The sequence below is a fragment of the Engraulis encrasicolus genome, chromosome 22 (assembly GCF_034702125.1).
Source record: "Engraulis encrasicolus isolate BLACKSEA-1 chromosome 22, IST_EnEncr_1.0, whole genome shotgun sequence".
NCBI classification, from domain to species: Eukaryota; Metazoa; Chordata; class Actinopteri; order Clupeiformes; family Engraulidae; genus Engraulis; species Engraulis encrasicolus.
The window spans coordinates 36709342-36736841 of record NC_085878.1 but is presented as its reverse complement, the minus strand read 5'-3'; the positions used below and the strand labels follow the sequence as shown (position 1 = coordinate 36736841).

The window sequence follows — 27500 nt, the reverse complement described above, 5'->3', positions numbered from 1 at the left end:
AATTGCTCTGTGAAAATGAGATATGACTGCAAAAAGGTCCTAATCCCACAAAGCCCATATGGGCAGAAACCTAATAGGATTAGCCCATTGATTCTGGCATTCACAATGCAGCGAGACAATTGATCTCCGGGGGTGATGGTGAATAAAATAAATCTCCCCAAGAAAAGCCTTCGCCGTTACGTAGGCAATTCAATTTCATTTCAAGAGGCCGTTCAGAGAAGAGATATGGCGATAACAAAACACACACACACTTGACTTGACTGTGCACGCTCACACAAACATACACACACACACATGCGTAAGCATTCACACACAAGGTCGACCAAGAGCTGGGTTGAATAGGAGATATGGCCATAACGCAACTCAGCACTACAAAACACAAGCACGCACACACGTACGCATACATGTGCACACACAACCACATACATAAGCATTCATATCCAAACATACACACACACATAGTTCAATGAATATAATTTGGGTGAATGAGAACTGAAAACACACTACCTACTGCCTGGTCATTGACAGTAAATAGAATGGACGCCAAATCAACGCTATTTGCCATTCAACGCTTTGAAGCCAGATTTGGGAACATTCCAACTTACATTCCACCTTACCAACGCCAAACGCAGGTGCTGATTGGACAACAACAAGACTTCTAACGGTCAATCAAACCATGTTCTGATGCTCATTGGTCAATTTAACTTTTAATATCTCTCTAAAACAAAACATCACCACAAAAAATCACCACCCTGGTAAGTTGGAGAGCAAGGGGACCTACTAGTTGAGCGAAAAATTATCCCCCTGGAGTGGCATTTAAGGGAGATACAGGGTTTTATGTCTCTCATAGGAATGAATGGGATTTGGCCATTTTTTGGTCTTTTTGGGTCCAACCTTGGCTCCAACTTGGCTTCAACAATGAAATAGAATTTTGGCCTCCATTCTATTTACTCTCAATGTGCCTGATGAACGAACAATGAACGAGTTCATTCTGCGAACGAACTACATACGTACATGCACCTTCGTTTAATAGGGTGCCACATTTTTTTACTTTTCAGGTGAAAACCCAGCCAAATACATTGCATTGCAATGGTTACAAAGGGCCCCAATGAGATACAGTACAATGACAGTTAACACATATTTTCACTGTTCTGATAAAAAAGAATTGCTGTCTGTGGTGTTACATAGGCTTTATATTCAATCATATATCTCGAAACAACATCTTGCAAAAAAGAACTACGAAATAGTTCATTTTTGGAACTACGTATGAATTAACCATTTACTATAAACAATTATGAACTACCCGTATGAACGAACTAGTAATTTATTTTAACACGTGTGAACTGAGCGCTGAACTAGTTCCTGAACGGTCCCAACACTGGCAATTATAAACAAACCAAAAACAGGTTCAAAAGTTGAGCACTTCCTCATCTGATATTATCTTTCTTCAAGGGAGAGATAATGGCACCATGCTTGGGGTTCACTATACTATAACTGTGACAGGTGTGAGATCTCAGTGTAACTGTAAGCCAGTAAAGCCTCTTCTCTTCCTGAACAGCGTCCTCTCCTAGCCCACCAGGGGCTGACAGCTTTGGCTGGGGCCGGGGGAGAAATCATCTGACAGGGCCCCCAGCCCAATACAGTCAATACAATGAGGACACAATTATGGGCCCCCCATCTACCTGGGCCCGGGACAGCTGACCCATTTGTACCCCCCCCCCCATCCCCATCCCCTCCTTGTCAGCTTCCCTGCACCCCAACCCCCACCTCCACATGACAACACTGCACAGGCAGGACTATATGATCTGTCCCTTTCTAACATGTCACACTGGCATTTCCGTGGGACACAGCCTGTGTTGCTGGGCAGTACGCCGATCCTTTCTTTTGAAACAGACGGCTGACCTCAGTCAATGTCGCACAAAGATACAGCATACACATGCATACACACGTTTGTATACCATTTGTATAGCATATGCACATGCATACAGTACAGCACAAATTCTCTCTTCCACTCAAATTCTCTCTTTCACTCTCCTTCTTATCTCTTTCAACTTTCCTTTTCACAGTCGTTCTCTCACCACCCCAGATGCAGTCAGACACAAATACAAACACACTGTAGTCACAGACATGGATACATGTGTGCGCCGCACGCACGCACACACGCACGCACGCACACGCACGCGCACGCACACGCACACGCGCGCACACACACACACACACACACACACACACACACACACACACACACACACACACACACACACACACACACACACACACACACACACACACACTCACACACACACACACACATACACACACCTGCTGTCAAAGACATCTTAAACATCACCACGTGTTGTTGAGGGAGAAAACAACGTGTGGATCAGCAAGTTTCTTCGCAGGTGAATCGGCCAAGAGAACAACTCATCATCATCCTCATCCTCATCCTCATCCTCTTCCTCATCATCTCATATGATGCATGTTACAAAGAGCCCATCTGCTGTCTGAAGCCTCCTCTCTACAGCTGGGAGTGATTCTGCTCATCTGGACCTGAAAGCATCCACATTAAATTGCATCTCGTAAATCTACACACAACAGCGCAATATATTACAGCACGACTGTCTTTGTAACGCGCAAGGGGTTCACTCTGAGGTCTCCGGAGTCCATCACAACCCCTCGGTGTTCTTGCTGTGTTAATTCAACACAGATTTAACACTCGTAAAGTTGCTCCAACTCCACAAGTGTTCAGTGAACACTGCAATTCTGTGTAGTAGTGTGAGGAAATATGGAGGTTCAGGTACAGGACAGCCAGTACTGCTGGCAGTCCCAAATGGCACAAACAAGGCATTCTGGGTAAACCGAGAAGACAAACAACAACAACAGACATTCCATTTTTGTGACAAACAACAGCAGTACCACCTGTCCATTAAGCCTACTGAACCTGTTTACTGGCACTTTCCCTTTTTTATATATATAAATATCTTCAACTCCCACTCTCTAAAATAATATGGTAAGCCATCATCCTGGCTCTGACACTTGTAAGACCTAAGAAATGGTCACAGAACGTGTTTTCACCTTTTCCTCAATAACATGATACCGCTGTTACGATGTAGTAAGTAATGTTGGCTACTGGAGGTGTTTTTACTGGAGCAGTTTTAAAAATACTAGGACTATATTTTATGCCACCCTCACTCAATACAGTATAACCTTCAATGCCTGATGAATATCCAAGGGGGATGAGAACATTATCTTTTCCCCCAAATAAAAACAAATGACAATAACACTCCAAAATAAAAAAATGGACCAAAACAATGCGCAAAGCACCTCGTCTAAATAAAATATTCCTCCCTGACTAAAATAAAACTGCACCGCTGGAGTGAAGGCGGCTACAGTAAGTGCCTGCTGCGCTGTGTGTTGATGGCAGCCCTGGATTTCCTGGTAGAGCAGAGCAGAGCAGAGTGGTGCCCCATGGGGATGTGGGTGCAGCCCTGCCTGCCCTGCCTGCCCTCCCTGCCCCCCTGCCTCCCCAGCTGCGTTGCCAAGCTTTCAAAAGCCAAACCCACACAGAAGCCCATGGCCATACAAAGAGCATGATGTCATGCTAGGCCCAGCCGGCCGCTCACAAAGAGCACCCTGCATCCCCACCGTCCCCTCCCTCCCCTCCCCTCCCTTCCCTCCCCTCCCTCCCTTCCCTCCACTCCCCTCCCCTCCCCTCCCCTCGCCGTGGCAGATAGAGTCAGCTTTATGTCAGGCCTGCATTAGTAATCACTGGTATTATCCTGTTTGGAGGGGATACACAGAGAAAGAGAGACAACACACACACAAACAGACACACAGACACACAGACACACACACACACACACAGACACACACACACACACACACACACACACACACACACACACAAGCGTTGCGCTGGTTTCATCTTTTGTTGATTTATCTCATTCAGTGGGCTAGATAGCATGTTTCTATGTATACCAGATAAGTTGTTGTGTTTAGAGCTATGTCATTCTTATTTTGACATAGACTTATTCTAAGCCCACGAACATCATACACGACACATTGCAGGCGGGGGTGATTTTTTTTTATATCGACGTAGGCCTTACCCAAGTACTCCACACGGTCAATATGATCTCATGGAGTATAATATGGTGGAAGGAAGCTGTTTGTTTTTAGCCATAAGGGTGACCTCATGTGTGTACACAGATAACAGAGAAGGGGGAAGGGAGGGAAGGAGGGAGGGGGGTGGTGGTGGAACGTGAGCGTTTATGAGGAGCTCATTTTGATTTCATCACGTGTGACCAATCGGAAAGGAGACAGATGCAAAGCTGGCTGCCCATGACCTCAGTCTGACTTAGAGAACAGCACTACGACTTATCACGTTCAAAAAATCAATTCCGAAGGGATCTACCTGAATTAGCACCCGCTAGAAATAGGCACACATAAAGTTTGAGGGAGGGTGGTTGGAAAAAGTACGACATGCACACGACATATAAATATACACAAGATATATGCATATAGTTTATGATGTGCATTGTTACAAGTTTACCTGCTAAGCTTGCTCGTAAAAGCATAATTCGACATGTCACACCTAGTCGTTGCTAGTGTGTATAAATATCTGCAGCTTAATGACATGGAATGCTTTCTTTGTTTACAGGAACCTTTGAGAGAGAGAGAGAAAAAAAAAACATGCTTGCCAGCAAAAAATGAGTCATGGAAAAAGACATAGGACGCACAGGGCGAATCGGGTGTCTATTACTTGAAACCAAATATGAGGAAGTGACATAATACACTTCAAGTCAATGCCAGATGCACAGTGGGGCGACACCTCGGCGAGCGAATGGCAGTACTGTAAATCAGGCCCGAGGTGTCACAGGAACCATGTGTGATGGAGCGAGAGGCTTGCTCCTCAGCATTACCCCATGACCGGCCGATTCTGGAAGGGGTTGAGCAAATGCTATGTTGACATGTCTGAATCTCTGAAGGCTATGGGAGCTGTGGGTTTTGGCATTGGCCTAATGGTCCGCGCTGCACAGCTGCCCAGCTGCCCAGTTTACCCTTTTACACAACCGTACAGCTCACACCTTGCGAGGGGAGTGAAAAATGACAAGTGACATAGACGTGTTCTTGGGTTTCCCACGTTGACGTGCTTTGGGTTTCAATAGGCATCTGCAGATATATTCGTCTGCATGCCATCCGATGGAAAAATATGTCACATTCAATACAAATGTCAGACTGGCAAGGAGGAGAGAGAGAGTGAGAGAGAGAGAGAGAGAGAGAGAGAGAGAGAGAGAGAGAGAGAGAGAGAGAGAGAGAGAGAGAGAGAGATGGGCTCTTGTTTCAAGGCCAGGCGTGTGCAATAAACTTATTTTGTCTAATATAGCGCTCCGGCAGATCAGGTGTGCTCCTGTCAGCAAGTGTGAAATCATAGCATGTGTTAAATCACGGCGGGGGTTTCAGGGGTCGGGAATGTGAAGTGAGGTGCAGCAGCAGCAGCGACACCACACTCAGTGTTGCCAGATTGGTCGGTTCCCCGCCCAATTGGGCTGCTTCGGATGGCCATCTGCGGGTAAAAATGGATTTTGGAGAAGAACCCGCCCAATTTTCGGCCATAGAAATCCATAGAATTGGGCGGGATTTAGTGCTTCCAGGCGGATGTTTGAGCATTTTTTAGGCTAGAAATCATCAGCCTCATCTGGCAACCCTGACCACACTGACAGGACAGGACAGGGGAGCACAGGCCAGGGGAACCCCATGAGGCCGGCCACTGGGTGATGAATGTCTGCTACATGTTATTGCTAAAATATATATTTGTCATAGTGCAAATAATCAGGCGAAGTGTAAGAAACTCTATTAACAGGACTGTGGCAAACTGTCAATGTGAAGTAAAAATGAAAAAGTGGGACCATTTCTTGCTGTGGAGACAACCCACGAAATTGTAACATGAACTGAACTTACGTACAGCCGGAAAATTGCATTTTGTAAATGTGAATACTAGGGTTGTAGTTTAGTCGCAAAAATCTGCTTATTCGAAATGTCTCATCATTCCTGTCTTCCTATTAAAGATGGCCTCTCAACGTCATTTAATTAATATTGCCGTGTTCCCAATTGTTATTGAATGTGTTACGCGTTGGTCCTGTTTTAAAAAACGTTCTGGTTGCTTTGTTTAAAGACGTTTTTGCAAGCTGGCTAGGTGGCTTGTGGAGAAACGAGAGAGTGTTCCGTGTTTCTCGTGGAAATGCGTCTCTGATTGGCTCACTCCTCCTGCTCTCGAAGAAACGCGTCTCTGATTGGCTCAGTCCTCCAGTTCTTGGAGAGAATGTAATGGGAAACAGAGTCGCCACTTCCCCGGGTGGTACTGCACTATAGGGGCGCCAACGGAGGCGTGCAGGCTCCATTTCGACAGCGACCCCTAGGCGAGCTGCAGGCACGGAGCAACCAGAGTGAGCTGGCTTTATGTATGAGGCTTTGTGCTGTGTGTGTACCTGAGAGTAGCAACCAGCTGATAGCTAAGCTAAGCTATGTTTCGGGCCACCAGACGTTGCTTGTTTTGAAAACAAGCAGAAAAAAATTACTCGACATGTTTTTAGATAAATGGGTCGATATAAACCTTTGTGGGCAACGCCTTCTTTCGACGTGACGAAACACAGAAAGGCTTTCGTGATTCGCTCGTTTCTCTGCATTATTTATGTAAATTGGGAAACACTGGGAAACACAGCCAGGAGAGTTGACGCACCGCTATGAGAGCCTTGCAAGTGAGTTTAACTTGGGGTGACCGTCCGATCTTCGAAAGGAGTGAGTAAAACTGAGTTTTATCGGAAGTTGGCCTTTAACATCTTGAGACCTTTATGATTATTTGCTTTTCATTTCCTACATATAATGAGCTCTTTTCCAAAATAAGATATATCCATTTTATAGAATGTTGGGAAATTGACAATTTTGTATTGGGCATTCCATTGAAATGCATTGCAAAATGCATTTTTATAGACGTTTTAAAGTATGTTCTCAAAATATTTGAATGGCAAGAATTCACACATAGATGATAGGACATCTTAACAGTCAATTCCAATATATAGACATGTTGAGTTTATTGTAATTCTTTTTACTGTACTATACTGTAATATTTACTGCAATTCTATGTAGTGTACTGTACTATATTCTACAGAGCAAATCCTGTACGACCAGGTTTACTGTATACAGCTAATGTTAGGCATGTTACCTTTACAAAATAGAAACAACAGAATCATATGCACAGTAGCCGGGCCTCGCACTTACTTCCTTGGACGCTCTACAAAAAATTAACGGCCGAAATTTCATGACCTAATCAGTCTAGCCAAGTAGGCTATCTCATGAAATTCAAATCCCCCTCGGAATGGAGGCCAATTAATTTTGAGCATTCATAACAGCTTGATTGGGCGGGTTTAAGGCAAAGACGCACTAGTTACATCAGAGGAAAGACTGGTCTCATTGGTTGTGTCTTCAGCCAGTGGTGTGTACAGACTAGGCATTTCAGAGATGAGGGTCAAGCTCAACCTCTGAGGACACAGTAGAGTAAATATGACATTTTGGCCAGACTAGAGGCCTGGAGGAACTTTGTATTCCTGACAGCCAGCCTACTGTATAAGGAAATATTTTCAATCAATATTTCAGTATTTTCTATTCATGTGTTGCATACCCATAATTTACTACCAGCAATCATGACCTTCCATCAATACTGCATGCATTACGTGTCCTTACAAAGCTAACCACAACCCGGTCCCCCCGCTAGCTGCTGTACCTTTATTTTGCCATTGGGCTGCAGGAGTTCGGCCACGGACACCTTGTCCTGCTGAAGCCTCCTCTTCACCAGCTTGGAGCAGCAGACGTTGATGGAGTTGAGCACGTGGGAGGCGTTGTACTCTGAGAAGGTGCGGCTGTCGATGACCAGGGTCTGGTGGGGCCGCCGCTGCAGCATCCCGGCCAGCCTCTGGGTGTCCACCACGGCCCCCCGACGCAACCTCATCCCAGACATGGCTGCTGCCACACGGGTGCAGAGAGAGGGACGGAGGGGGTGAGGGTATAGGCACTAGGAGCGATTGGAGGAGAGAAGGCCCAACGTCTACAGTTTTGAGGATAATGGAGACATCACCATGGTGTCTGAAAAGAGAAGAAAGTATGGCATGAAGGGAGAAGATGAGCATGTGCAGATGTTACTTACAACTAGAAATGCACTCCGAGTGCAGACCTCCACAAAGGATAGAGCATGATAGAGCATTTGACTATGTTACGCCCTATTTTCCCTTCTCAAGTCGTTCTGCCTTATTATGGAGTGAGAAACTGGAATGTCATGTCAAAATCATGATCCGGATCACCACCAAAATGTAATCACAACACCTCACAACACCCGCCACAGAACTCATTGAAAAAAAAATATCCTACACTACCACATCCTACACTACAACAACATCTCACAACCTTTAGTAGCCTTCAATAATACATATATAGAGCCTTTAGTAATACATTACCACTTAGTCATTGTCACTCTGGTGACAGCAATTTCATAACAGGGGTCTTGTCTTCACATATTAATGTGTTAAGAAATGGCCCTGTTATAAGTTTGTTGTAACTTATCAATGACCAAGTCGTAATGTATTACGCAAACCAACCCAACCCATTACAAAAGACTCTGCAATGTCATATTCGGTGTTGTGTTATTTTTTCTTAAGTATTTTTGGGGGGCTTACAAGCCTTTATTGTTTATTATCAGACAGGACAGTGGAGGAGAGACAGGAAGTGAGCTGGGAGAGAGAGACGGCGAAAGGCCGGCAAAGGAACCAGGCTGGGAATCGAACCCGGGTCTGTCCCATAGTAGACGAGTGCCCTACCGTTAGCGCCACGGCAGGGCCCGGTGTGGTGCTGCTTAACATGTTTTTCATGACTAGAAAAGCGTTGCCCTGGCAGAGAGGTGCACATCACAAGGCTACAACAAATTCATTGTCAGCTTGATCTCCTAGCTTTGACTCTTCAAGATCAAACCGCTTCATGTCTACAGTTACATGCACTGCTATTTTTAATCCTGCTTTGAAACCTTCCCTCAGGAGGAATTGGGGCCGGTTTATGAATGTTTAATGGCATTCCAACTGTAATCAGTAGCATCATCTTCTCCAAATCTCGTCATGGTTAATACAAATTCAACTAAGAGAAGTATATGGTCTAAAAAAGTCTTGGGCCATAGCTTTTATTGCTAGGCTATGGATAAAGTTTAATCAGACACTCTTTTAAGTTGTAGCTACTTTTAATTCCTTGACATATTTAATTTATGAACCCTTGAACTGTTCAAAATGAGTTTAGAAGTAAGAGTGATTGAAAGTCACCAGCTTTTAATCATCTAAAAATAGCATTTGTGGTCCATCTACCTGTGTGTCTGATTGTTTGTCTGTGGGTCTGTCCATCAAGTCGTCAACCCCCTGCCTGCCTGCCTGTCTTACTGTCTGTCTTTCTTGTCCGTCTATCTGTCTGTGTTTTTGTGTGTGGGTGGGTGGGCCGGGGGTGTCTACGATGCAACTTGCTTTCGCCACTATTGGGACGTCGTGCAGATTCAGACAGGTGTAGTCTGCATACAGTAGGTGGTGTTTGTGAATGCAACCCGCTGTAGGGCATCACTGCATCCATGCAAAGAGGAGGCAGTACTGTAGTATCCTGCAATGGCTGTGCTGAGCCAGAGCGATGCTGGGGCTGGGAGCTAATGGATCTCTCCACTCAGCTGCTCGACTGTGCTGTGCTGTGCTGTGCTGTGCTGTGCTGTACTGTAGTGCTCTCAGCTCAGAAAGTAAACAGCTCAAGAGGCAGGCAGGCAGGCAGGGAGGCAGGCAGGGAGGGGCAAGACAGCAATGTCTCTCTGCGAAGCTCTCTCTCTCAGGCAATAGAGACACTCACTCACTGTTCTGTTCTGCTCTGCCCTGTGCTGTGCTTTCATTGCTAAACAAGATAAACAAATTATTGGGCTATAGTATCTACTTCGCCATCTACTAAATATCCCTGGTAATGAGGTCAGTCTATTTGTTTATATTGCTGGATAATGGATGGAGGGAACCTGGCGGTCAAATGGGAACGAAGTAGTCTGTCCTTTGCCCTTCATACCAAACAAGAAAAGAATACAACTGAGATAATGCATCCACTCCTTGATCCATTAAATATTCCTAATAATAAAATATATTTTTAAATCAGGGATAAAAATCGATGGCGTTCACAGTTGCACAATTTCACAACACAGCAGCACCTATACTATTGCAGTGGACACAGTCTTTGTACACTACAGTGCAAATTTTCCATGGATGGTATGCATGCAGTGGGCGCAGCGGGCAAAAAAAGTCTCAAATGTGGCCTTTGTAGAGCCAATAGGGGAAAAAACACTTCAGCCAAGTTTTCATAAACAAGCGCATTGTTAAAAACTGCACTTGAGTCAACTTTGATGAGGCCCCATCGTACGGTATTGAAGACTGGGAAACAGATGGGCTGATCATGCTCATTCAGAATAATGAAGAAAAACATCCAAACATAGAGTGCATAGGCCTACAGTACATACAACACAGCCCAAGTTATACTTGACAAGGTCTATATCTCTCTTCCCCTTCCATAGTCAAAGTCTGGTAAGCTGTTTTGATCAAAACACACTCTTTGGACCGGAGAGAATAGTGAGATCTAATCTATTATCCACAACTGCTGAGCCTGTTGTGGCAATTCTTGAGACCAAAACAGTGCATGAGGTGACATCACAGCAAGGTGCTTCACATAGAAACAGGACCAGCAACAGAACAGACCAAAGCAAACAAACACAGAATATCACAACTGAGCTCATTACTCAATGCTTATTTCCTCAAAATAATCTATTATTTTATTTAAAAAATAAATTAGTTTTATTTGAACAACAAAATGTCAAATTTATTTAAGCAAGTTTATTTATTCGGTCTGCATTATCATTACATACCAAAACTTGAAAACTAATTATTAAGGGATATATCCCAAATGTTTTTAGGATGAATGTGCATGAATCCAGAAGTCGACGCTTAACTTCCATTAGACGAAATTACTTTTAGCCTATATGTAGCCACACACCATTGGTTAGACTTCTTGCACATGAATCAACTAGCATGCAACTGACCTGCCTTATAACCAACATGCTAGATTTCAATATCACAGGAAATACACAGGGCATACATACCAAGCAACCATTGGATTAGGCTTTTGCATTGTGGCATTATGAAATTATGACTTTATATTTTAGATATTACTGTTTCGTATATTTCTGTTGCTCGAGGTAAATGGAAGAAAACATTTAACATCAACCCCATGAGTGTACAGGGAAAACGCATCTTACCTTATTGGATGGGAGTAGATCGGATGGCCACAGCCCAAACGGCGATAAATAATTTAAAATTGCGATGACTGATTCCTGAAAATAACAAGGGCAGCATCCCTACTAAGGGAGGTCCCCTCACGATAGAATTGCGGCACTGTCAGAGCGGTGTACAGTCGCAACATGCAACGTAATCACGTTGCGTTCTGCAGTAGCTCTGCCGTCAGTGGAGCGTGGGGTGACATGAATGATGGGTCATAAATGCAACCTACTGCAACAACACTCACAACTTTGGATCACACAGAATTGATCAGGTTACACATCATCCAATTATTGATGTTTTGAAAATGAGACGTTTATCTCTAACAACAGGCGAGCGCACGCATTCCCTAAAAATAATTACGAGAGGTGCATGGAGCCAGTCAGCTAGTGAAATGCATTATTTCATTCCACCTGTATGTGACCATATGTCTTTGTAACGTGAATTAGGGGTGGACATCTCCACTACCCAGGCTTACGCATTTTATTGCTAAACATTGTTTGGAGACAACAAATCTGCTTTAGCAGGGCATTCTACAGGAAAGGAATGTGTACAATGACAGTTCTCTTGAGCCGCGGATGAGGTCATGCACTGGGCGGTGTTGAAAAAAACGGTGATGTCACTTTGGGCCAATCGCAAATGACTGATGCCGGAATTGTGGGCTGCGCTGATGTGTGAGACAAACAAAATGATAATGAACCCAAAGTTGGTCCACTTTCGATCTAGGGCTCTGTTAAACGTTGTCAAAAATATCCGTTGTGTTGGAGTTGATTGATTTGTTTTCGTAAACTTCTACGGTGAGCTGATAACGCATAGGCTTACGCCAGAGAGAAGAATATCTAGTAATAACTAATAATATTATGTACAATCAACACATAAACATAATAGAAAAACGTACAGGGTAACATTTTAATGAAGAATCTTGTTTTCGAAAGAAATTAGTCTAGACTGAAATTCTGAAATTGCCATGTGCGCAGACTGCGCACCAGATAGCGCAACATTTCCATACAGATTTACGCACAGTTATATTACGCTGAGTGACCTCTCCAGAAGAAATGTGAGACACGTAGGTTAAATTTCACTGCCGTGAATTGTAGGGAAAGATGTTTTGATGATGAATTAATGCAATTTCCCCTTCACATATTATTGGCTTCTTACCATCTTGGAGAGTTGGTGAGCTGACGCACCACTAGGTGGAGACATAGCTTCACAATACAGAGGGAGGTAACACATGACAACACACTTCACAGATATGAAATGAAAAAATATTAGATAGATATGTTGAATATAAGCTTGCATTTCAGGACAGAATGTTGACAGTTATGTCACTAAATTCTCCCAAAAAAGGGCTAATACCAGGTCATAGGCTACCAGCCAAACATAATTAACGGGCCTGATTAAAACAGTATGACAATAATGATGCTGATGTTAGGATATTTATTTGAACACATCAACAGAGGGCCCATAAGAAGGGCACACCGCACCTGATATGGTTGACCTGGATGGAAAAAGTATGTGGTCCCAGTCACATACCGAAAAAGAAAAGGTGACGGACCGTATGGGTTGCTCTCTGTACACCAAGCCTTTTGCAGCAGGCTATGTGGCTTAACATGTTTTTTGTGTCAAAGAGGAGAAAAAAAAGACATAAAATATGAGGTGACCGTTTTGACAATTGACGTTTCTTCCGGCAAGTCTATGTTTGTGGAAATAATGTAGGCCTATAAAAAGCTTTCCCATCTGACAACATCGCTCTATGTTTATGTAAAACACATGGCAAAATTGGTGTCAGGGATTGCCTTCAAATATATCTGTAAATGACAGGCAGAATTTTGAGATTTCAGTCGGTCTGCAATGCATAGAGGTTGGCCATCACTGAAAAGCCACTCAGATGCACAGAGCGCCATGCCAATGCAGCCTTCCTCGCTCTGTTACCATGGAGATAAAACAAGTTCTGAAAAATACAGCTTGAAATGAATTGGAGAAATAAACAAGGGACAGGACTTTTCAAGAACGTTACAACAACTCACAAGGGATGCATCATCCCCACAGACAATAATCAGTGCTTTTCTTTGATAAATACAAGTAGCATTTTATTTTAAAGATCAAGCAATAATAACAAATCATACAAGCCATGAAATGATAACTTCAGTGGTTTTACATTCTATGTAGGTCTTTTACAGCATGGAGACAAGGCATTTGATTAGGCAATGGTTTAAAGAGGTCCTCTGCCATTATAGGATATCCATTGAATTTCATTGGGGAGTGATATCAAACCATAAATATTCAAAATTAACCAATAAATAAATATAAACCAAAAAAGTAAATACATATCATCAGACAGACATCATTCAGGTAGTTCATCAAGAGAAAAAAATGAATTGAAACCAATCAACTCATATTGTAGCCTCACATTCACTTAAAAGCTGAAATTCCATCACAACATTGCCAACAACAGAGCACCTGAAGTGTGTTTTTTTTTTAATTTCATCATTTTACAGGCAGAGGCATGGTGTGGGAGGGAGGATCAGAGATAGTGAGGGCAGTGGGGGGAGTGTTCTGTGGTTGCACCAGCCCAGCCCAGCCCAGCCCATGCCCATGCCCATGCCCAGGGTGAACAGATGGGCAGGACAGATGGAGGATTCTGGGCCGGCGTAGGGGGGTGATGGGCGGCCATCTCTTCGCTTTGCCAAGCTCAGAGAGTAGAGTAGGGAGCCTGGTGACAGCGGAAGGCGGGAAGGAGAGGAAGTGCTGGGCTCCCCTGCTCTAACCCTCCCACCTCACGACTTCCTGTTCTAATGAAAGATGGGGGTATTAACTATCCTGCATGGATTATCATAATTATTAGGGTTGCAAGGGACAGGGCATGGTGTGAAAATGCTGGCACGAGAATAATAAGCATACAAATGCCAAATATTTTTCATTTCCTCTTGGTGTGAAATGCGGAAATAACTTGAAAACATGTTCTCACTTATATGTCTCTAGTTGTAGCCTAATGTCACAAATGTGTATGAAGTGCAAACAAAGTCTAACAGAGATGCTGCGGTTCTGGGCAATGGCACACATATTAAACAGTAATATGAGAATGATGTTTGAGCACATGTATCCACTTCCAACTGAAATACCTTCATTTGTATACCACTGAAAGCAATAGTCAATCAGCTGTAGTAGAAACACACATGCTTTTAAGCTTGCTGCACATAGTTTGACTGTCTCCGTTTGTTTAGGATTAGCTGCACACAACCACAGTAGGCCTATATCTACTGTATAACATGAAGCTACTGCAGTGTGCGGTGTCGATTTGGCCTGGTCAGCTGAACATTGTGCAGACACACCAAGGTCAAAGGGTCTTATTCCTGTCTACAGAAACAATATGAATATTCAGTGTACTTCCAGTCTCCTTGGAGTAAAAGTATCATTTACTGTGGGTGTGAATGTCTTCTGAGTGCTGAAGTCTTTGGCAGTGTATTGAAACAGGGAGGATGTTGGCAATGCTGCAACAGAGAGCACATTGAAAAACATAAAACCAATTTAAAGAAAAGAACACAATTATGAAACACATTTCTTTATCCCACTGGGGGAAAAAAAACTCAATATAAAGCAAATATGTGAAAGCCATCTCGAATTATACCAAAACAAACCAATATCATAAGTACCAAACACAATGACACGGTAAAGTCTAAAATACAAACACAAACCATTTCAGTACCCGACACAGGAAAAAAAAAAGAACAAATGCACATTTTTTAAAAAAGACAGTTCATGAACTTTGATGCAGTAACAAAATCAATCCTAAGATCACAGGCATTACTGGAGCAAACATGATCGCACAGCCTATAGCCAGTGACTGTCCCTTCATGACCCATGCTTGACATCTCTCCCCCGGCTACATCACTATGTGCCTTGGACAACTTGTACTCAGGAGCTTACAATCCGGTGCCACATATTCCGAATGGCCTGGATTTGCCTGTCCAAATGCTCTATTTTGGACAGGTAATTTAAGGTCTTTTGGAATATGTGGCACCGGATTATAGTTTATCACGGGATACACACTGCTCATCATCATTGACTTCATCATGCAGACTTGGGAGATGGGGGGGGATGGGTGATACAGTAGGAGGGTAACATCTGAGCAAAGCTGTCAGGTCATTTGATTGAGCTGCCATCTAGAAACAATGCTTCTGTCTCTTTTTGCTGCGAACGATACACCCAGAGAGAACGAAACTGCAAAGCCAACTCAAGTCACACATACAAATGAAGTCCATTGAAGTCAGAAGAAGAGAGAAAACAGGCAAATCAATAAAAAAAAGATCATTCACTGATCAAGTTTAAAACGGGGAGCGCCTGTGAAAATGACAGCGGCTCCCCGATAAGTTAATGCTCCCGTGATTATGCCACACTCTCGTACTTGCATCACAGAAGCAAGCATGTTATGTACATGGTTAACAGTAGTTGGATATACAGTGTACCGGCATTTTGATCACATAAAAGTTCTTGAGGTGCAGCATCAAATGTGTGTTCAAGTCAAAGTGGAACATCACCAGATAAACGCAAGGAGAAAATTAAAACGACGACAAGCAGAAGGAGAGTTATGGACAGGAAGGCATATGGACGAGGAAATATATAAGACCAAACGGACAGACACTGAGTAAGGCCATTATGTATAAAATACATGTGCTAGATTAACCTATTTCCTTGAGACCAACCACAATGCAGGCTGTCAATGTCTAAAAAACATTATAGCTTGTTGTAGTCAAGAGCAGGAGAACCCCGCCCGTGCAGAGTCATACACATTCTATATAGGAGTTCTCGGGCGAAGGGAGGCCCTACGGAGTAGCTCCCCAACAAGCCACGCACTCAACAGACCATTATGACTAATACTGAGCATGCTGGAAACTTGACTTCCCTCCACTAAGACGGACAGATTTTATGATATGCACCCTTGTCATCATACCATATTAGTAGTAGTAGTCTCTCACAAACACATACACACATACTACACACACATGCATACAATGCGCACAAGCACATGCACGCACGTACACACACACACACACACACGCACACACACACACACACACACACACACATATAACACATTCACTCCCCTGTATTTTAAAAACCAGCATCAGATCAGTTTTAACTATCCAAATCAAATACACAGTTATACATGAATCTGCCCTGTAGAAACCAATTTAGAAACAATATTCCATTACAGCACAACAGCGCTCTTCTCCATTTCTCATTTCCCGTTTTTGGCTGGCAAACAACACTGGGTTTCTGCTTAATACTGATTTCAGGCAGTATGACGACCAGGTTTTGTGGTTGAGCGACTGCAGTCGATCTCATGACAAAAACACCACTGTTAAAAAGACTACGAAAGTGAAGATTGTCCCCTATGTTTGTGTGTGTGTACTGTACTGTACTGTATGTGTGTTTCCTGTTATTTTTCTTTTTCATGGATTGTTGTGCTGTATGTGATGACACATTGAGATCTTCTTCTTCTTCTTCTTCTTCTTCTTTTGTGACGCATCGTGTCCATCTGCCATCGTTACATTCGGACTGGAGAAGAGTCACCTCCGCTGAGCCAAAGACCTCGGACTGTGTGCGTGTGTGTGTGTGTGTGTGTGTGTGTGTGTGTGTGTGTGTGTGTGTGTGTGTGTGTGTGTGTGTGTGTGTGTGTGTGTGTGTGTGTGTGTGTGTGTGTGTGTGTGTGTGTGTGTGTTGTAGGCCTTTAGGCTGCAGGGCGAAAGAGTCTTTGGGTGGATGTATTAAAATCATTATGATGTCCTCTGTCCTCACAGTTCCCCTCAGAGTCTTCATAGAAAAGTCAGTGAGAGTAAAGAGGGAGGGAGGAAGAGCTTAACAGCTAATTAGACCAATCACACTCTGACTTGGGTTTGCCACGTCTGCTGATGTCACTACACAAGCGACGTCACGTGCGTGCCGTCTGCTGACTGGAATGGATCAGATTGTGTGCTTCTGAACGAACGCTTCCGGTGATATGAACTGTCTAGCTCCTAGTGTGTGTATTTATGTGTGTGTGTGTGTGTGTGTGTGTGTGTGTGTGTGTGTGTGTGTGTGTGTGTGTGTGTGTGTGTGTGTGTGTGTGTGTGTGTGTGTGTGTGTGTGTGTGTGTGTGTGTGTGTGTGTGTGTGTGTGTGTGTGTGTGGTGGAGGGGCTGCAATACTGCTGGCTGTAGCGTCTGTTTTGGATGGGATGCCATGCGGACTTGGGCAGGGCAGGTCAAGTCTGTGGAGGTGTGAAGGTGGCATGCAAGGCTGGTTCAGATGTAGTGCAGACAGGGCAGAGAGAGAGAGAGAGAGAGAGAGAGAGAGAGAGAGAGAGAGAGAGAGAGGGAGAGAGAGAGAGAGAGCGCTGGGGGCCTGCAAAGGACGGAGGGATGCCTGTTACCACTTTACTCCTCAGCATTGTAGGTCTGCTGCTTCTCATACAAACTGAGGACGTGATGAACGAACTGGTACTGCTCAGCTGTCTGGATCATCCCACCCCTGCAAATAAGGAACAGCTGCCTTCAGTGCGAGCACAAACATGGTGAAGAGATCCATTAACCCATTTTAGCCTGATGATCCATATGTGTTGTTTACCCTTTGATGCCTGGAGACACATGTACGCTGCTTTCAGGCTCTTGAGATTTTAGCTTTTTTAATAAAAATGTGGGTATGTTACAGCCGAATTAACACATTCTAATGCAAGATGAGGGTCTTGGGGTTTAAATGCAACTTATTTGATGTTTTATGTGCATCAGAGGCTAAGATATTTAGGTTTTTATAGGCTGAGGGCAACTTCCCCAACAAGGGCTTAGGCATTCAGCAGGCGTTTTTTGCAAGTGCTTCAGGCATCAATGGGTTAAAAGAGTAGAATGGCACTCAGAGAGGGCAGACTTCCATCTAGGACATTTTACTCACTAAAGTTTTATTTTTTTTCAAATATGTTTTAGGGCTTTCATGCCTTTATTTGTGATAGGACAGTGAGAGGAGACAGGAAACGAGTGGGAAGGAGCGGCAAGCCAGTGGCCTACCAGTAGGCCACAGTAGGGCCCCCACTAAGGCTCTCTGACTCGAAGGTCAACTAAAGACTTAAAAGTAGGTCCTATATAATCCAATTACTCAAAAATCCTTTAGCTGGAACGTGATTCAAATCAGTTCCAGAGTTCCAAGTTATCTTCCTTTTGACCCATCATGAAAAAAAATCTAAATCCATCCATTGCTTCCTGCCTTCCGACTAACAAACAAGCTATACGAAAAGCATAGCCTCCTTGGTGGCTGTAACAACCTACATTGGTCATGTTGGCAAATTGATCGCATCTGAGAGTGTGTGGTGTACTAATGTGACTGACTTGTTGACATGGCCAGTGTTCAGCCGTGGCCTAATGGTTAACGAGATGGGCTTTAGATCAGAGGGTTGCAGGTTCAAATCCCTCCCTTTCACTCTCTACCGTGGCTGAGCTGAGCTTGAGCAAGGCAGCTAACCCCATACTGCTTCTGAGACTGTAACCAATACCCTGTAAATAAGTGTAAGTTGCTTTGGATAAAAAGCGTCAGCTAAGTGTAACGTAATGTAATGTAATGTTTAGCGTCACCTGTCTAGACGAAGTTGGCTGGTAGTCTTGAGGATGTCCACCACTCCCTCGTTTTTCAGCTGCTTGCACAGGATGCTTGTGGCGATGAAGCAGCCAGTGCGGCCAATGCCAGCACTGCGGGTCCCATGGGACAACAAACAAACAAACAAACAAACAAACAAACAAACAAACAGGAAGGAAAGGAAGAGGGGAAACGTATTGATAAGATTATGATGATATTGTGCGGTGCTGCCAAATGACCCGATGGGACAAAAAAAAATCTATGAAGTGGTTTTGAAAGAGAACAATTCAATGACGGCTTTTAACCTGTTGCTGCAGTAATGCCCACTGCAGACCCGTCCACAGGCCCCGTAAGAAAAAAAACAAAGATGAATGAAACATGACGCTTGTTATTAAATTGTACTATGATCATTTTACAGTCAAATTGACCAACTACCAATTGTTATAGTGTTTCAACTGTGTGCATATCTAATATGGGCAACTCTGATGTAACCGTTAGCAAGAACAAGTTTTATTCACGTACTGTACCTAGCTTTGAAGAACAGAACCATGGGCAATGTCAACCAATCACATCCACAGTCTGCTTTTGACCAAGCAGCGAAGCAAAAGGTCATCCAGCAGAGAGTGTGTGTGTGTGTGTGTGTGTGTGTGTGTGTGTGTGTGTGTGTGTGTGTGTGTGTGTGTGTGTGTGTGTGTGTGTGTGTGTGTGTGTGTGTGTGTGTGTGTGCGTGCGTGCGTGCGTGCGTGCGTGCGTGCGTGCGTGCGTGCGTGCGTGCGTGCGTGCGTGTGTGTGTGTGCGTGCGCGCGCGTGTGTGCAGGCATACTTGCTTGTGTGTGTGTGTGTGTGTGTGTGTGTGTGTGTGTGTGTGTGTGTGTGTGTGTGTGTGTGTGTGTGTGTGTGTGTGTGTGTGTCCACCCTCTGAGGGGGTCAAAGTTTATCATTTTACCAAGAAATTCGTCGACACTGTTAAGGCAGGAGATTGTGGAAGGCCCAACAAAAACTGGCCCAAAGACTTTGCAGCTGACTTTTAAAGTCCTCTGACACATTAATGTAGGCCTACATTACATCACCAATGTACTTTAATAACCAATTATTCATTTTTTTATTTAAATCTTACAAGAGTGGCATTAGCTGTGGTTTCACCAAATGATGTCTGCTACTAAAAATGTCAATGACCTCTACACAATTATGTGTAACTTAACTGTATTGAATATATGGGTCACTGACAGAGCACACGCAAGGAGGTTGTATTCACTCAATGGAAACTGACACATCTTTTATAATTTGTTTGTATTTGATGTGTAAACACGGAGGCATGTTCATTCAGCGTTTGTGTTTACTCAGTCTGGTCCATATACTTTTATGACTGTAGGGCCATTTCAAAATGAGGATATTTGCATGACATGGATATTTGCACAATGGCCCACAGCACCCATTCAAAGAAACAGTGACATGAATAACTAATACATAAATAATGAAACATTTTGTTCTGTCACCACTAATTCTCTTGTGCGAAAATGGCTGCACTTTAAGGCTCTGTATTCGCATAGTTATGCAACATTGTGTCTGTCACAAATGCCCACTGCAATCTAACCATATAAGCACTCATGGCAACTTGTCCTTCAAGGCTTGATGTTCTGGAATGTTCTCTTTGCTGTGGGCCTGTGCTCTAATGCCCTGCCCTGCTGGTGGAACCCTCCGGTGGCTCTACCCTTACTGACTTTGAGAACAGCCATCAACAGCATTTGTGTTTACTGAACCCACTGCAGAGAAGCTGTGCTTCCCTCTATCTGTCTCTTTATCTGTTTATGCAGTGCCATACACTGTATGAAATATGACACTTCTGCAGTACATCTAGTCATGTTGTATGTGTTGTGTCAGCAGCACTGCTTTATGAACTGTAACTAGATGGAATAAATAAGAGACTATGGGTACGAGCATACCCCAGTACTTTAAAACCATTCGTAAATTCCAAAATTCACGTTCATTTAGTCAGACGGAATGCTAGGGGTTTTTTTTAACCGTATTGTAGGATTCTATCCTCAGAATGCCAGATTGAATTCTATGAACGCACCTTAAGAGGATGTAGAAACAACCCAAACAAATATGCATAGGGCTGCACAGTAGTTGGGGTGTTGTGGAGGTGCCCTTAGCGTGCTCTTGTGGCCTGGGCCCCTGCACCCCTGGAGCCCTCGTCCCTTGACTCCAAACATGGCTGCCCTAATCAGGTGAGTCAACTGCAGCCAAGCTCCCTGCTGCCCCAGGGCCATTTTCTATGGCACACATAATCTGTGTCAAAGCCTCCCTGACACGCCGGAGTTAATGCAGCGTTCGCTCTGTGACCTCGGGCTGTGGGCTGGTTAGAGATCACGGTTCAAGGAAGGCACACAGAGCTGCAGTACAGCAAGAAAATTATGATTTTTGACAGGAATTTTCCAAGTGAGGGCTTCTTGTTGAGTTCTTCCCAACGATTGTTGCAAAAATGTCACAATAATTCACAACATAACAGAAGTTGAGTATTTAAAAAAAGTGATGTGATACTGTGTGTGATATGTGTGTGATATGTGTGATTATGAGGTACAACAGTCATAAGTTAATTTGCCTACTCTGCAGTGGTACAGTAGTCATTTTCAGTAGGATGGAAACGGACAATATGTGTAGACAGTGAACGGTGCCATAATGCATTAACATTATGTTTGTCCATCAGAAGCCCTGTCAACAATCCATGTCCATTTGAGTCACATTTTATCCCAAGCACTTGGCAAACAAAGGCTTACATGAAATTCAAGAATTCACTTCATGTAAAGCCCCTTTACACTGTATGTAGGCCTACATGAAACATGTATTTAACCTTCCATAATATGCCTGACACAAGGCCCAATCATAAAGCTTACCGTAACCCAAAAATATGGTGTAAATACATAGCACAAAACTTAACATTGCAAGGTGGTTTATATGCCTTAACGCAGCGTTTTAAAATCTGCAGGTCGTGACCCCATGTGTGGTCACCTGGAATTCAAATGAGCTTACTGTACCTGAAATGTCTAGTGGTGGAAAAACAATTCTGAAGACAAATATTTTTCAACTGATCACTAGTATTTTTATTACGCCACATACAAGGGGAGAACAGGGAAGAAAATGAATGTGAGGTCGTCAGAAACTTAGGATGGGGTGCCGGGCCAAACAAGTTTGGGAACGGCTGCTTTAGTAAGTGCTGAGTGCTACCGGAGATTCTTTAAGTATATAGAGATATGCCAACATAATAGGTTTATATGGACAGCTAACGTGACCAGGTTCCGGTCTGCCTAAAGGGGCGTGTCATAATGCTCCTAGAATGAATAGAACAACCCTTAGGTCTGCCTAAAGGGGGATTTCCCCCCCTCCTCCCCCTTGCGACAGTAGAACCCGAAAACAATGGGCCAACGGAACCCCTCTCTCTCTACTCTCTCTGGTGCTACTGTACCTGCAGTGGACGATGACAGGGCCGCTGCCGGGCGGAGCCTTCTGTTGGGCGTCCTCCACTTCCTGGACCAGGTCCAGAAGGGGCGGAGCCTTGTCAGGTGTCTTCTGGTCGGGCCAGGAAGTGTACCAGTACTGCTGCAGGACTCGCTCCTCTCCCTCACACTGTAACACATTCACACACATACACACACACCCACACACAAATACAGTACACACAATAGAGCTAGTTCAGCAAGTATGAAAATAAATCCCATGCTATTTTCTGTCTCTCTGCATATCCAGTGAATAAACCCTTTGATACGCTTCATCAATACACCAAATGCAAATAGTGGGCCTAAAATTTCCTGTGGAAAAAAAAGTAGCAAAAAAAAAATCAGGACAACAGCCTCCTGGCCCCTTAGGCGATCTGTGTCCTTCTGTAACCCAAATACATATTTTACATGCTCCCACTGCGCAAGACAACTGCACCAGTGGCACAGACTTACAATCATATCCGTTAACCTAGAATGTAGCATACACTGTCCATCTCAACAGAATAAAGGCAATTGCGCTAGACATACAGTATGCACCGATGGCACACCCTTAGAAATCAACTCAGGGCAATCAGAACAACTGTGACAGTAACAGTGACAGTGGCACAGAATCGTATCCATTTAAACTAAAATGTAACACTGTCCCTCTCAACAGAGTACAGACAATTGCACAAGATATGACGCAGTGGCCAAATGGTGAGGGACGTGGTCTTAAGATCAGAGGGTTGTTGGTTTGAATTCCACCCTTACCCCTTCCTCCACCTCCATCCAGAAACTGTAGCCAATACCCTGTAAATAACTGTAAATGTCTGGTTAAAAGCGTCAACTAAAAGTAATGTAATGTAATGCAAAATGTAGCAGCATTTATGGTCCCTGTGAACAGAGTGTAGACAACTGCACAAGTAAAGTGCCACAATCAGTTAAGCTGAATTGTACAAATATCCATGTCCCTCCAAACAGAGTTAAGACAACTATGCAAGAAAAGTACTGCACCAGCACAGTGGCATAAGCATGAATGATATCCGTTAACTAAAATGTAACAAACACTGTCCCTCTGAACAGAGTATGGAGTTATTTTCAGCCACCAGAAATTCTTCATTTATGTTTGACACTGTGTTGCTAAGGACATTAGTTGCCATGACAGCAATGCTTCCAGTGCAAGACAGCAAGTAAATGCATGATTGGGATGACATACGAAATACCCCCACCCTTCAGGAATGCAACGAGGAGCTATTCAGAAAAATGTGGCAGATTTTTCTAACAAAGTGTAAACACCTATACAGACCTCAGTCCCACACAGTGCATCTCTTGCTTGCTTGCTCGCTCGCTCTCGCTCTCGCTCTCTCTCTCTCTCTCTCTCTCTCTCTCTCTCTCTCTCCCTCTCTCTTTCTCTCTCTTTCTCTCTTCATCTCTCTCTCTCTCTCCTCCTTCTGTCCATCTCTCTCTCTCTCTCTCTCTCTCTCTCTCTCTCTCTCTCTTCATACCACTTTACTATTTCCCTCTCGCCTTCTGTGCCTATTCCTCTTGTTCTCTCTCTCTCTCTCTCTCTCTCTCTCTCTCTCTCTCTCTCTCTCTCTCTCTCTCTCTCTCTCGTCAAACGTGCACACATGCACGCGCACACACACACACACACGCTGATGTAAAAGCCTCTCTATCCAGCCATCCATTCATCCATCCGCAGCAGTGGTCACCTTCAGGGTAAAGATGCGAAGGCTGTAGTCGTCCGCTTGGATGACCTGCTTTACTGTGATTTCAATGCCCTCGCAAGTCACAGTGTCCTCTGGCCAGTACTCTGTACACTTCTGCATGGCAACAGGGGCAGACAAAAGTAATGCAGCATCACATGACATAGGTAGGTAGCAGTACAATGTAACGTTATTCATTAACCCATTAAGACACAGCATTATTCATTTGCGGGTTACCAGAATGGCAATGACCAAATCATAGTGCTTCAGTAACCAAGTGCTGTTACTGTGAGCAAAATCATACAAACAAAAACAAAGTTTATTGCTAACTTGCTACTGTGCAGTTTGTAGGTTTTCCTTTGCAACCCTTATGTCTGATGCATAAAGTGAATACATAATGCAGCTTTCATCTCTGTTGAAATCTTTTCTTTCTTAGATATGTAGTATCTTTATGACTGTGTGCTACATACACAGCGGTGGTGTCTGCGGTATTGTGAGTGTGGTTTGGGCCTGTGGCAGATACAGGAAGAGCTAGTTGAGGCTGACCTCGTTCTTCTCCTCGATGTTGGTGATCATGACGATGATGGGCGAGCGCTCCTGCCACACCATCCTCCAGAAGTCCCCCACCGTGTTGACCGTCGGCCCCTGGGTGGCAATGTAGGCCCTCTCTTCTCCATCATAGCCCTGTCACACACACACACACAGACACACAGACACACACACACACACACACACACACACACACACACACACACACACACACACACACACACACACACACACACACACACACACACACACACACACACACACACACCACACACACACACAGGCATGCGGACACGCACATGCACATGCACACGCACACGCACACGCACACGCACACGCACAGTTAGCCCCTATTCGCCACACACAGCCCTGAGCCCACCACACAGCTGGGTCCCCACTCACTCCAGATGGGTGGCATAAGTTAGTGCAGAAACACTGGAGGTGGGGTTGCCCCCAGCTTACATACAATTCAATTCCAAGTGCATGTAGTTCTTCATGCCTTATTACATCAATACATTATTCAGCAATGTACAGTACACAGTTCCAATGCAGTAGCCAGTTTCAATGCTGGCAATAAAAAAGCCACTCGCAAGACGGTAACAGCAGCACCAGTGTTTTTGAATCTGTACAGTCAAGACAGCGTTTGTTGGGCCCAGGACAAAGTTATCTGAAGGGCCCCCCCACCCCCACCCAATACATACAATGTAATGGGAAGCCAATTTTGGGCCCAGTCAGTCCCTGGGCCTGGGACAACTGTCCCCTTTGCCCCACCCCCCTGTTGACTTCCCTGTGTACAGTAACTGAAATACAGGGTCCCCAGCTCACACACAAAAAAACAAATATTAAATCAGAAAACACATCCAGAGCACACAAGCTGCTGCAGTGCAGTGACAGAGAGCCGCCGTGTCATTTTATAGTGTTCAAAGTGCATTATTGCATGGACACGAGGACAGGACTCAATAAAGTGCGCCCCACTCACCCGTAGGTAATTGGCATTGATGTAAGTGCTAAGGAAGTCATCTTCGTCCGTGGCTTGAAGGCAAACTCTGCTGTGTGAGTCTGGGGGAAAAAACACACACAAGGCAGGGAAGAGAAGGGAAGCGGGTCTGGCTTTAGCTTATAGGGTTTACCACAGCTCACGTCTCCATCTGTTTACTGGGGAACTGTCCAAACGTGCTAACCTGTTTAATGCTGTGAGACATGCTGTAAAACGAGGATTGTATCAGGAATGGAAGTACAGGGGAAGGGGACAAGAAATATGGAAACTGGGGAAAACAAGCCACAACACTGCTTTAAATTAGATTGATGCAGTAGAAATATGGTTTGCGTAGGAACAGTGTGTGTATAGTAGTAGGCTTTAACATGGGGATATTTGATCTACCGTACAACAAACATTTTACTTTGGATGACAATCCAAAGACATTGTCTCCAAGTCTGATCTGTGATATGTTGTACCGAGTAATGTATCGTTTGTCAAGTGAGACATGCTCTGTTCACTGACCTCTTAACAGAATTACTTCATTTCTATCCAGATACACTTACTAGGAAGAATGGTCTTGTAGCGATTTTTCCGCACAACACCAGGGATACTGTATTCCTTTGGATCCACAAAGTTCATTGGTGTTTCCTGTTGAGACAAAATGTCACGGCAATCTAAGCACCGCACATATTGGCAATTTACCAATCTTAACCTATGATATGATTGCCTGATGCCTCTATGCACAACGAACATTAGAAAAATGACAAGTCAACACCAGCCAACCGGCCAAAGACTGGTGAAATTTCAGTTTGGTTGGTAGAAAAGACCAACTTACTAGCCACTTTGACCCATTAGAGAGTGTGTGTTTGGCTAGTAAGATTAACATCTACGAGCCATTTTGGCTGGTTATGAAAACAAGTTAATTTAAAGCCCTGATGACAATAGACACTGAAACACAGTCTTCAACTGTGCCCCTGTGACACAGGCGGACATACATGTACAGTGTGTATAACATCATCTAAATGCCTTGTGTTATCCAAACAGAAATGTAGTTCACTGCTCTCAAGAGCAGCCATTTAAATATGTAATGAGAGCAGAGAGGAAGGGGAAGGAAGGAAAATAAGCTGGCCTCAACCAGGTCACAGCAGCTAAGTTAGTGTGACAATACACTGATTCTTGAGAAAGCGGCTAAAACATGTCTCAGCAATAAACTGCCAATTCTGTTGAAAATAAACTACATTTTCATGAATAAAATGAATCCAGGTAAAGACCCAGGGGTCTGTTACATAAATGTACAGTCGTTTGAAATATTTATGTGTAACTTTATTACTTTTCATGGCTATAAACCTGCCCACACCCTATACAAACAGCTGACCCAAGGACAGACATCATCATTTCAATTGACTTAAAATGTAAAAATCACTGATATTATTGAATAATATCACCATGATGTGAAAGTCCATATTGAAGTGGTTCTGCAGATATGCACATAGTGCGTGTAAAGCAATATTTACTACTATTTTCTGATTGCTCAAAGTGTGTCCAGCATATTAGTCACCACCGTCAGATTTTTTAAAAAGACAATAAAATCAGGTATGCGCAAGGTCATTGTCATTACTTAGGACCCCTTTTCAAACCTTTAGCTCTACTGAATACTTCACCATCACTGAAGCTCCTGTAAGTTTACTAATTTCTCCTCAATTTGATCATTTGTTTGGACACTGGTACTGTCCCAACCATAAACTGTCAACACCGTTGGGGGTTTTAATAGTATTATGTTACATTAATGTTAATTATATTTACTTTTTCAGAAGCGG

At 43.8% G+C, this 27500-nt stretch overlaps 2 protein-coding genes across 4 annotated transcripts in view; both read right to left on the bottom strand.

The window, feature by feature from the left end:
- Window positions 1-11466, bottom strand: part of LOC134439366 (dual specificity protein phosphatase 8-like) — a 29382-nt gene extending 17916 nt beyond the window's left edge. Inside the window, exons 1-2 of the mRNA XM_063189292.1 lie at window positions 11357-11466; window positions 7778-8136 (exon numbers count right to left, since the gene is read on the bottom strand). Coding sequence (XP_063045362.1) covers window positions 7778-8011 — 234 coding nt within the window. The 5' untranslated portion in view covers window positions 8012-8136; window positions 11357-11466. The remainder of the gene's footprint in view (window positions 1-7777; window positions 8137-11356) is intronic.
- Window positions 11467-13470: 2004 nt separating this feature from the next.
- The window catches only part of ptpn5 (protein tyrosine phosphatase non-receptor type 5), an 18272-nt gene continuing 4242 nt past the window's right edge, over window positions 13471-27500 (bottom strand). For all 3 annotated transcript variants that reach the window (XM_063189285.1, XM_063189283.1, XM_063189286.1), the window contains 8 exons: window positions 26247-26331; window positions 25684-25763; window positions 24702-24839; window positions 24162-24272; window positions 22440-22600; window positions 18976-19089; window positions 17787-17884; window positions 13471-14866 (listed from right to left, as the gene is read on the bottom strand). In XM_063189285.1, the coding sequence (XP_063045355.1) occupies window positions 17791-17884; window positions 18976-19089; window positions 22440-22600; window positions 24162-24272; window positions 24702-24839; window positions 25684-25763; window positions 26247-26331 (783 nt within the window). In that variant the 3' untranslated portion in view covers window positions 13471-14866; window positions 17787-17790. The remainder of the gene's footprint in view (window positions 14867-17786; window positions 17885-18975; window positions 19090-22439; window positions 22601-24161; window positions 24273-24701; window positions 24840-25683; window positions 25764-26246; window positions 26332-27500) is intronic.